Source organism: Manduca sexta, chromosome 19 (genome assembly GCF_014839805.1).
Source record: "Manduca sexta isolate Smith_Timp_Sample1 chromosome 19, JHU_Msex_v1.0, whole genome shotgun sequence".
Classification (NCBI taxonomy): Eukaryota; Metazoa; Arthropoda; class Insecta; order Lepidoptera; family Sphingidae; genus Manduca; species Manduca sexta.
The window spans coordinates 10,443,450-10,456,371 of NC_051133.1; the positions used below are offsets into that span (position 1 = coordinate 10,443,450).

The following is a 12,922-nucleotide window of genomic DNA, read 5'->3' on the forward strand; positions in this document are numbered from 1 at the left end:
AGGACAGATCTGTAGTTTCACGTTTGAAATGACGTCTGAGCTATTTTATTTTTATCGTAAGCGACTTTTAACCTTTTAAATTGCACTAATTTGATATTGCGATACCGACAAGTAATTGTGTAGGAGTTTGGCCCGCAGTTTACTACAATCCAATACCAGTTTACCGAAAGTGAGACAAGAAACACGTCTATCTAGATTCTAGATCAATTATAATCGAAAAGTAAAAATGTTAGTCGTGACATTAAAGCTAACATTGAAATATGAATCACTATACGTAACAAGTAAGCAAACAGACACGTTTCGAAACGGCCCGCTCTAAACTAGTCCAGTACGGTGTTTATCGCTAATTTGCCTGCAGCCAACAAAGAAGTTATTTGCAACTGGGCCTATGTAACTGCAAAATGTTATCAAGGTCGGGCGGCGAATGCGCCGTGCGTAACGAGAACGCTATAAATTATACTTTGTCTAGGGCACCGGTTGTGTCCTTTGGTACTGGCCGTTTATTGTTAGATTAATATCAAACCAGTAGTCTACTTTAAATATATAAAGTTTTAAATTTAATTCAACCTAAATATTATGTAGAATGGTGAAGATCTGGTTTATGTGTACGTTGATAGGGTTATGATGCTATCCATCATATCCTGATGAGGAAATATTGATGGAATACAGGTATATCCTGATTTTATTTTTAGGTTCAATATAGTGAGATGCATAATATTATTACGATCACGATTATGTCTTCGATATCAGGTGACGCTTTATTTATCAAGATGGTGTTAATGCAGCATAATGAAGAGGACAGTATGGTATATAATTTATTGTTGACGAAAAATATAATGTTTCAAGGATTCATTGGTACTAGATATTCCGTGTGTTATGAATGTGTGTCTACGCCTATCCAGCCTGCTACTAGTACTACCCACTTCGTTATTACCGATGAAGAACCAAATGAATTTTAGGTGATGATACAATACATTTTTAAATAGAGGTTATCGTTCAATGACACTGGGCCCTCATTCTGAACCTTTTCGACTTGAGCAAATCCGTTTTGTATTCTAAGTCTGTCGTTCCACGACTGTAAATATTTGTATTATTTGACACAAAAAGAATTTTAAATGCCATTGTTTCCATATAATTTATTGCTGATCAAAAATATGTCGAGATGAAACAAAAATATAAATGCTTATTCTAAATCAATATTTATTTGAAATGCGTGATCAATAGTTACTTTTACAGCTCCTCTTTTGTGCTATGCAGCAGCATGGGATTAGAAACTAAAGAAGTATGATTAATGTATTTTGATTATAAACAGAGATCAGGGGGCCCTATTCCATCTACGGAAGCGAATCTATCTTTTTGCAATTATGAGCGTTCTGATCAAAGCACAGCTTTGATAGGAGTATAAGTAAATAGGATTTTTTTTTACTCTTTTACCTATACGGCTGTCAAAGCTGTCCTTTGTTTAGAACGCCAGTAATACCAAAAAATGATATGCAGCCGTCGACAGACTAGGGACCGCTGACATAATGTTATGTGACAAGTAACATGATTATGAAAATCACGTTTCACATAAAAAAATAGTTTGAGGAAATATGAAGTTCATCAAACGCAAAGTAAATTACTATGGAAGGTCGCTCCATGGGTTTACGCCAATGACGATCTAGGACAATTGAATGACTCCGACATAATCGACCATTTTCGATTACGTTTCAAACTGTATAATGAGGATTTGTCGAATCACAGCAATTGTTTGGCAGCGGTGTTGCGGCTGGCAAGATTTTTTGACTGCCAATGTTGAAATGAACTTCCATTATTAAAGGCTTACCAATAGTTGAAGAATAGAAATGAAAATAACTTTACCGTGCCCTTAATAACAAAGGTAATGACTTTGAGTTAGTTGTGGAATTCTATTATTCGGCACTCCTTATATCGTTGAATTTACGTAATTCGTCGGCACTAAGAGACCAACAAATTCATTACATTCGAATGGTTCTAACGAATCAACCTCAATATCGAATAAATCAATCATTTAATCACCAATTGCTAAAGCCCTGCACGTGTGCGTACTATAGTCAAATGCATCGTATATCACGTTTGCGCACATTTAGAAGCTCACTGTATTTGTTGTGAAATTCAAACACTTATAATAATAGGCTATCTGCAAGATTTAGTAAATTCTTGTAAAGTTACCGCTAAAAAAATATTTGGAATTGTATTAAGATAGACATAGATTACAAATTGGTTAATTGCAATACCGACGACAAATTAGAACACAAACACAAAACAACTAAAACAAAATGACAAATACATTTTTCGCCACTTTATCAGATTAAATTTTAATCTTATCATTTCTTTAATTCAGGCTCGTGTTATGTCAGCGGCTTACGTTTATATTATACAACTACCACCTGCTGTGCCAAATGACATCCGGCGCACTTGCACTTACAATAAATGCGCAAATCCTGGCATAAATGTCATAAGACGGATATTAAATAAAAATACGTAATCAGTTATATGTCTACCACATAGGCCGTGTGTATTGTGCAATTTGGTACAATTTGTGCCCTCATGTTCAAGAGAATGTCCTATGTGACATTTGAAGATGTTGCTGTAACAGGGCGTGCCGTGTCCTTGTCAAGTAACAGTGTTTTTCGTTCCACTCTCTAACTGTTGTTACGTCAAATACCCTGTTTGTCAAATAGGATAGGTTATTATCAAGCTAAAGATGACAAAAGCATAATTGTGCTGAATTTGACCCGGATATTCCGTATCATTGCAATAGAATATAAATAAAGTTGACATGACGATGCACTAATTTCTTTAACTGACGTGAGCTTATCATTTTATTGTTTTCTACGGCAAAACTATAAGTATATAATAAGTCGTATGTACATAAAGGAGATAGCTTTGTACGTTTACAAAATGAATGTTATAAGGAATATTTTAATTTACAACCTATATTCGAATGACAACAATATCAGAGATTTCGAAATTTGAAATTCAATCAACACACCCGAAGATAAAGAAAGGCGAAATACGGGCAACGTTGAAAACAAAGCGTTTTATCAAAAATCAAATCCGCGAAGCGCATGACGCCTGTAAATTGCATTCGAATATTGTGATTGATTGCACAATGAAACGTGATGAACATCGCAAACACAAACTGTTGCAAATAAAATATCAACAACCTTTGTTCAATGTGAATGAACGCAGTTACGAATATTGATATAAATCATTGTCTAATTAGAGAAAAATGCGAACATTTACTTAACAATGTTTGTAACAACAGTTCCGAGTGGCACTTTCGATTGATTTCACTTTCACTGTACCTTGAGTCGAGTGTGAAGCCATTGACCTATTGGTTAGACGCGGGAAAATTCGAGGGTTCGCATATGCAGAGTATTATTAAGGTTTTTAGGCTAGTTGGGTGTGGAACGGTCTGCCAAGACGAATGTCCGCAGGTTCAAATCCCAAGGGCACACACCTCTGACTTTTCTAAAAAAAATCATGTGTGTATTCTTTGTGAATTTATCGTTCGCTTTAACGGTGAAGGAAAACATCGTGAGGAAACCTGCACATCCGAGAAGTTCTCTATAGGAATTTCGAAGGTGTGTGAAATCTACCAATCCGCACTAGGCCAGCGTGGTGGACTAAGGCCTAATCCCTCTCAGTATTAGAGGAGGCCCGTGCTCGGCAGTGGGCAAGTATAAAATACAGGGCTGATATTATTATTATTATTATTATTTTAGGTACTTCACGTAGCTGCAAAATGTGTAACTGATTTACTTAGCACACCACATATTAACGCATCTGTGTTCTTAAGTAAGAAGTTATTAGTAAAATGATTTTTTTCTTTCTATAATGTTTCATAGCGTGTCTCTTTTGTCCTAATAGGTACAAACGTAAAGGTTATATTTATGTGAGGTAATGGACTACTAATGTTCCACGTATCAAATATATTAATAAAATAGTTTTGTGAAAAAATCAAGCAAAACCTTTGATTAAATGAATGAACTAACAAAACATTGTAGTTACTATGTTTTTGTACTACAACACAAAAAATACTAAACAACAAACTATGGGCCTTATTAGGAATCGATCTAACTTCGGTCACGCTACCTTACAAATAAATATTAACCTTTGTCTTGGGAAACAAAGCAACGACTTAATTTTGATCTTTCGTTGATGTATATTATAAAATAAATATTTATTATATTGAAATTTATATTTTTATAAGCCGAATGAATTACATAATGCGTTGTTTCTTATAATTTCATTAACCTCATTTCGACAAATCGTAATTACCAAAGTGTTGAAAGCCCTACAATTTTTAGTAAGTAATAAAAATACTCGTTTTGGTGAATCCTTACATAAATTAAAAATGATTGATGGAAGAAAATAAAAGTTTTAAATTGAAACGTGTAAATCAATTTTGTTCAAAAAGGTTATGTTACGCGATAAGATTTATACGAGACATCTGCTCACATCATCGAAGTCTAGAATCTTACCCTTTGCCTTATAGATCGACGTATTACTTAATGAAATGTGACAAAAAAAATGTAAATGAACACTCCATAACTCGGCGAACCGCAACCGGTCCGCAATCTAGTTCATCTTGATTTAATTTACGTGATTTATGTTTGCATAGATAATTTGGTTTGCGGTTCATCGACATTTGCTCATCATTACCGGATGACATCAAAACAAACGTTCGTTATTAGTTTGACAGTCCAGTTTGTTTTAATTACGTAAATTAATACGTCTAATGATTTGTTAATTTTCGTATTGGACTTTTTTATTTACTATGGATATTGGCTTTATTATATAAAACCTTTATTTAATACAATAAAACGTGTAAAATGTGTGCCCCTTATTATTAAAGTAGGAGGAAACCTATTTATATCTTACCAGTCATTAAATTAAATTAAATTTAACTTACCTCTACATGATGATATTTAGCTGTATTATACATATTATTCTATACAAAATTTAATTAAGACATTCATATATCTGCTTGTTTGAGTATAATTATAATAACCCAAATAAATCTGAATCGATTTAGACAGTTCATTCGGAATCGCACAGTTCAACTTTGATACTGCAATTAGTTTTATTCGTACGATGACCATCAACCTCCTAATACGATTGCATTTAGGCCAATGTAGTTTGGTGATGTAAGCTAATTAAGGTAAGGTATTTAAATCTGAATTTGTTAAACTGTAACATCTTTTTAGATCGTAAGTTTGTTTGTGATCAAAACCGATCATATTATAATCAGATAGGTTCTCTATGCATTTAAATATGATAAGGTAGAGTTGTGACAATTCAGTATTTTATGTCGAAATATGATGTATTTATATTGATGTAGCCAAATGAACTCTCAAGAAATTATATTTACCGAGCGTGGAATCACTCCTTGACTACGATTAAGTGGTGTTCGTGCAGAAAAGCTATATAATACTGGTTCACAAACCTTCACAGAATAAGGTGTTACAACTAACCTCTTTACGCCATCTCCCAACATTTTTTACCGAGTTATGAAATATCAATTTAAAAATAAGATTAACGCCTCGATTAAAATGTTGACAAACAATGTTTAATTATTATAAAGATTAAATAAAAAACATCGTTTTTGCGTAACGTAAAACGCTTTCATTTAATAAATTCAATATTTTTGTTTACAATATCGGTTTTAGTTGCGAAATTATTATAACATAATAATTAATAATGCAATGCGATATACGAAATCGACAATCGATTGTAATCACTCGCAATAAGTCATCGAATCGATTGCGACGGCCATATGCAATTTGTGACGAATTAAATTGTAATATGAGTAATTACATGGTCGGTCATCAATCGATAAAATGTCGATAAGTTCGTGACAAACGTGTCGTATCACATTAACTCATTCTTAAATTTCCTTCGCAACATTATTAATACACCTGCTTAATGTTACACTAGTATAATATTTTTTTGTTATCAAATAAGTAGATTGTATTTTTATGTAATCGCAGCGTTATTTTATGTATAATATTATTAATGTACTTGATGATTTTATCCTTAAAAGGGTTTTATGGTTTCATTTATCTTCAGGGGTAAATAAATATACCTATTTCATTTTTTTTAAATTCCTATAGAAGCTTGATTGTACTAAATATTTTATCAGAAATATATAAATAACGCTTTCGCTCACACTCACATTTTCTTTAAAATTTTCATTGTAAATTGTGTACATTTAAATATATCCCAACAAGCCAAGGTATTTCTGATCGCGTCGTAATCACATCAAAGATGTATTTTTAGTTTTAACACTGCATTTTTGTCCTTAAATATAAACATAAAAATACCAAAAAATGTTTATTTGCAATAAAACAAATTTTGGAGTAATTTAGCTCAAACCGCACGCATTAATAATGAATATTCGGAATCAAAGTCAATAATCAACATCAATGCGGATTTAGAAGGGTAAGGATATAGGTATAAAGCTCTGGCGCCACACATTTTTCCTCGCTGCATAGCACGACGGCCTTTAAAGGGGCATAAAGCCGTAAACGTCATGCCTTATTGTCAATAATGGCGTGTCAGAAGCAGGCGACCTGAGGGTAATGAACTACACCCCGCATGCCACCACTCAGGTAAGATAACTTCAAATCTGATGCTCCAAACGATATCCACATTCCAGGGGATTATTTTCGATCTGAATAATATTTTTAACCATAGACGTTGAAGTCGTAAGTGAATAAATTAGATTTTACGCTTAGCAGAATATTTTATATGTGTCATTAACATTTGTTTACTATTTATTGTATCTATCTATATTCATACTTAGATTGTGCTTGAATAAGAGATCTAGAACTAAAGTGTAATACCTACTGTTTCGGGCATTGCATAGAATTTGTATTCTTATTTACATACAAAAAAAAATGATCTATTTACAATGTGTCAGCGTGTAAATAGCGCTAATGCAGTAATTTGTGACATTTTTAAAATAGCAGACGTCAGACACTGACAATACAACGTGTGAACTCTCGTACCCTACTTTAGTATTTCGACACGAAATGCTAATGAGTTAAGACATTTACAAAACCAAACAAAGCTGAGATGAACTGGAAATCTCATGACGAACACGAAAGTTCGTCGGAAGTGAACGGTTCCTTAGAGACAATAGCTTGAACTGGCATGAGCATTGAGCGAGCCTTGTCGAGTTTCTATTGTTGCTCGGTCTACTGTGGAGGTTGAAGTAATTAGGCAATCATTAGGACTGCAGAAGGGAAACCTTGATCGTTTGTATTAAATGTTATAATGTTCCATACGCATACTGCGTAACCGAGGATGTACTTTATTTCCACAATGGTTGTCAAAAGCATTATTTTAGGATATATAGCAGAGATGTGTTCTTCATTTGTTTGAAACATAATCTGAAGTAAGACCATGGACTATTAATTGACTTAAATTTGGATTAGATTTGTTAGTTTTACCTAGAACTTGTTTAGTGGAATTCTAACACTGAATATAGCACAGCAGTTCTTCTAGCACAGCTCAAAACTAATTAGCTTATGTTTTAGTCAAAGATAAATGGACATTGTCTAAAAATCTATCGCGATAAGTAACCAATTGTGATTCGATTTGTCTAGACTTTATAGCCAGAGACAATAATGCAGTGTAACAAAAGGCTTGCAAAAAATGGCCAGTTATTATATACGCAATCTAAACCATTCTTTCCGCAAAATTGGGACATAATGTTGTAAACAAAGAACTTGGCTTCCAAGTTAATATTAAATTGGATTATTTCGCATCAATTTTCACGGTGTTATCAAATATTAAAGACAATCTGGGTCAAACCGCCGGCATGCAAAACACTGCGTTAAGCATATTAGGTAAGTTATATTAAACAACAAATAGTTATGAATGTTTACATATTTTATGGACTCATTAATAAATTTAAATTTTGGTGCAAGAATCGAATAAGTTAACTTTAATGAGTGTTACACTTCCTAGTCAATATTATTCCGGAGGATCAGTATAATTATACAATTCTTATAACACTAACAGACCAACTAACAGACCTCACTAACAGGAGTATATTGAGATAAAACACGACATCTACAATATGAAGTAAGATTGTACGAACTCCACGTCCTTTGCTGATTTTACACTAAGTTATACTCGTACCAATTAATACTAAATGTGTATTTTCCCACAAACCATCATTTCTCATAGCGAAGATTACACGACAAATTAGAAGATTATCTCTAATTAGGTAGTTTAAACTGTTTAATAGGTTTGTTTTACTAGTTTTATACCTTATGTTAACAGCCTTAGCAATGTTGTCAAACATTAAAAATTATAAAAGGCAATGAAAAATATGTATTACACGAAAATTGAATAGGTCAATATCAAATCTATTACGTCTTTTAAAATTGGCTTCTCTTGGTATGGACATTAAAAATAAAATTCCTTTCCAGTTAACAATGTAACATAAGTCATACATATCATTCAATCTGTTAATTAACTGGTCTGTCAATCAGCGTAGAGAACCATTCGTCATTTGTTTCACATCGAGTGAACCGCATCTTGTCGCTTTCAGTGGGTCATTGTCACTCAAAGCGTGCAGACAATTTTATTTAGTGTGAAATTAGCCGTAAAAGTTCTTTATTATATCTTTTGCAACTAGTTTCCGAACAGTTTCTTGTGTTGCCTTGCGTAACTTTTTTTTCCTTTTGCAATGACACCGCTTAGACGACTTTTGCTTTACATTTGCCCCGTCTTGTAATGATATCGGCCCTAATGGTGCTTTATGTATTCTTGCTAAACAATTTGCAATATGATTTTAGTGAGATATAACAAATAGATTACCTACCGTAACGCTTTTACTTTAAATTTGTATTTTACTCGTAATGCATAGGTATTATGTGAGAATATATATATTTCTGCATTTCTTTATGGCGCGAATAAGTATTCAGAAGTTCATTGGAATTTCCAGGCAAGAACCTTTGCCTTGAGGTTTATTTTTATTTGCATTCTGGTGTGAATTCTTTGGCCTTCGACCTTGAATATAAAAATGGTGAAAAAATATATTTATTTATTAAACGGATATCCGGGGCATGTTTAGGTATTTAAAATAGTAATGTGTAACTAAATGGGGGATAGTAGCATCACGCCTGTCCATAACCTATCAGAATCAAACTTTATTTTTATAACTAATACACAGTAATCTCTAATAAATATACTATACTTTTTTTTGTTAATAAAAACTAATCCAGACCTTGTTTACGTATTTTTGTTTATTTTTGATGTTTAATAGTCCGTTTTTAGCAGTTTGGCTAATAGTGAAACCTGCATCAAAACCGATTTAGCCTTCTTTATTCGATGTGCAAATAATGTATAAGACTACTGTCCTACGTATTGATTTACGATAGATAAAAGTAGAGCTTATGCAAAATTTTATTTATACTACTATCTATAATAAATGTATGGTCTCTGTGAACTCAAAAAGTGCTGAAACGATTTTGATGAAAAATTTTGGTAATTTTCAGATTAGACCAGCGGGTGATCTGTGCAGTTATATATAAAAACAATGTTTTCCTTTAACCAAGTAAGGAAAAACAGGAGTATAGAAGAAATTTTAGGTTCTCTAATTTGTTTAGATCTTAAAATTTTTAAGTTTAATGTCATTGGAACTCAGCGGAGTTACTTTTAGTTCAGAAATGTCATGGTTTATATTGCAAAGCAACATAAGTATCCTTCATACTAGAACATATTCCTAAGGTCGAATGGAAGAACACACATGTTCCCCGGTATTTTTGCTCAGTACTAGATGGGATATATGCATCTCTTTTTGTACTTTTGGATATGCATAAAGCACGATGTTATATTATTGTTTTGATATACACAACTCAGGTTTTGACACTCCATTGTCGAGTTAAATGTAAAAAAAACAAGGAGCCCATTAAAATATTTATATTTCAGCGAACCGCTCGGCAAATGTTTTCCCTAGTTGCGGTGACCAATCATAACAAATGGAGTATAAAGCCTGTTCAAACAGTTACAGCGCAGGTACAGATTAAATTATTTTCGTTATTGATTGATTGTTATTGTTAACATTGGTTAATGCAGCGCCGTTTCGTAAATTTTTACAGTTGTGTTACGTTGCGTGTAATAAATTATTTTTTGTAGCGTAATTCAATTTACGCAATTTGATGTTCCTTTGTGTAAATATTTGATTTAGGTGTTGTTAGTTGTAAAGATTTTCAGAGCATTATACCTATTTGCCCCGTTGGATATGAACAGATTTTTGAAAAATTAATTTATGTCAAAAATAATCATTTAATACGTCATGAAAATGTATTAATATTCAGATATATCAAACAATTATTACGTACCAGCTATTGCTTTTCTGGAGTCACCCGCGGGCACAGCCGTTACGGCAGAAATCAGTAGAAATGTGGCCAATGTCCTTGCACTCACACCCATCATTATTTCTTCACGATATCAATATTAAATCACGATATCGGACGCAACTATATCCAGCGGAGGTAAATTTTGCGTCGCGTCTGTCTGAGTCGGTCAACGTTATTTGACTGACGGTGAAGCACTTTCTACCGGCGCGTGCGTGCGATACTCTGCGCATGCGCGGTTGACTCTACGTGTGTTGCTCTTGGTATTCTATCGATTGTTTTAATTTCTTCATGTTTAGGCAACGGTGATTAGAATTGGTGGGGTTTGTTATTTCTTTTAATTTTAGGTACTACTGCTTGTGGCAGATTTTGATAAGTTCAGATGCCAAAGCTTATGTGTAAAGTTACCAAAGCTCGCACAAGTAGTACCCAATAACATTCATACGCCAATATCGACAGGATTCATAAAGTTCCGACAAGATTGTGAACTCCCATTGAAATCCTGGACAGTTTCCAGAATTTCGAAGGCATTCAAAATAATGAGACAATAACGATGAATCGAAACGTGTTAAATTATGTAATGGCTAATCCAGACCCTGAATTTGGATCAGGTTTACTTACCAACGCCCTGAATTAACGTATGATGAAGTTTAAGTATCTGACAAACCTCGTGCATTGTCGTCATTATGCGTATAAAATACAATACTCACAACCTTGTTTTTTAATACATAGCGATGTATTTGACGGTCAAACGCCTATTTTGTTTGATTTCAAGGGCTTACTTGCATTTAAGCTGGTCTTAAAATCGTGAGATATGCGAATTAATAAGCGGAAACAAAATATTTTTTCGCAGAAAGCTCGCCTAGCGAACGCGCAGCGTAGTTGTGATTGCAAACACCTTCAGTTTGCTCTCATACAGGTCTCTATTTTACTGAGAGATGGAACATCTTTATGTTCATACCTATTATAATTTATATAGTTATGTACCTATATAAATACGGCCCTATATGTATATTTATAAGGATGCTATTATTGGACGTTCAATATGACTGAATAATGATAGAAACACCCTGACAACTTAAAATTACAAAAAGTTGCTCGACACTGTAGGTTCTGCAATCTATTTTTATTTCGTAACGATATTGTATTATTATTATTATATATTTAATAGTACTCTTCTGTATTATGATATTTATAATTAAGGAAAAAAACTACGCTTGCTATCTTGAAACATCATTTTTGAAATTTAATTTTATGCGTATTTTAATAAAAAAAGTAGCGTTCGACTTTAGTGTGAAGTGGATTTCCTTAAACCTTTTGCAATAAAACTTCTTATGAAACGCTACATACCTATTTAAAAGGTGGCACTTCTTATAATTTTTTGGAGGAGGACGTACCTATGCAGGTGGAAGAACTGATGAGCATTTTGGGAATGATTTTCCTTCCGCAGTAACTAAAATGGTGTGTTTGCAATATACTTTTGAATCTGGTAAATTTTGAGTGTAATTGTTATTTGTTTGGATACGTTGAATTTATGAATAATTTAAGTAGTCCGAATCATCGCATTTACTTTTAACGAATTATAATTTCTCAGGTTCCCTAAGCTATACAGAGAATAATCAGTAGCCAAGGTATCGACGAAGAACAAACAGAGCGTGTTCAAGAATTTTACAAAAACTATACTATTAACCTGCTTTTCATGGATAAGTGGACGGCAAATTATAATGTTCATGAAGAAATGCACGTGAGCAAATTATTTACGTGTAAATATGCTTACAACTGTATTGACGTTATAATAATAATATTTGAAAAACAAAATAGTAAGATTATTTTCAGACTTAATAACAGTAGCTACTAATGAAATATACAAAAATGTGTACCGTCGGCTAAAAGCACTATATTCTGTTAATAATTTGTAATTTTTTGTTTTTGCAGTAATTTTTCACTTGCTGTCTATATTGAGGAGGAATATTTGAAATTATCAAGCAGTTATGCTGAAGTTTACGGCTGGTCTAAGCTGTCCCGGCAGCCTTTAGAGAATAATGTAATCGGACGGCCGCTGCCCGTACTGAGTTCTTAATACTATTTACGTAAATCTTCGTGGTTAACATTCGCATAGGTATCAACCGAAATTCCACGGTGGCTGTGCTCGGTATAAGGGAAGTAGGGAGTACTTTGGATAGGGCAGGACTGCAAACATCCATACGCGGTTCTATGTTGAAATCATACTAAACATAAGTGTACGGATTGCAGTACAGCTGAGTCGAGCACAATGGGTGTACGGAACGCCAGACCTAGTACGTGGTACATTATATATATCGATGTCCAATATAAAATGTCTTTAGTTTTATATAAATGATTTTATTTAAATAATAATTAAATATGCTCATGTATATACCGGACTTATCATAAGTGAAATTATGTTCGCCTACGTGATGAATAAAGCATAATATAGTGGCTCGGGGGCAGCTAGAGAATTCCGCCATGGTATCCCGTGCCATCGCAAGAGGTGACTATTTATA

General features: G+C 33.4%; 1 protein-coding gene across 1 annotated transcript in view; it reads right to left on the reverse strand.

Moving 5' to 3' along the window:
- The window catches only part of LOC115440844, a 55,123-nt gene extending 44,466 nt beyond the window's left edge, over nt 1-10,657 (reverse strand). Inside the window, exon 1 of the mRNA XM_030165335.2 lies at nt 10,386-10,657. Within this exon, the coding sequence (XP_030021195.1) occupies nt 10,386-10,479 (94 nt within the window). The 5' untranslated portion in view covers nt 10,480-10,657. The remainder of the gene's footprint in view (nt 1-10,385) is intronic.
- Between the last annotated feature and the right edge of the window lie 2,265 nt (nt 10,658-12,922).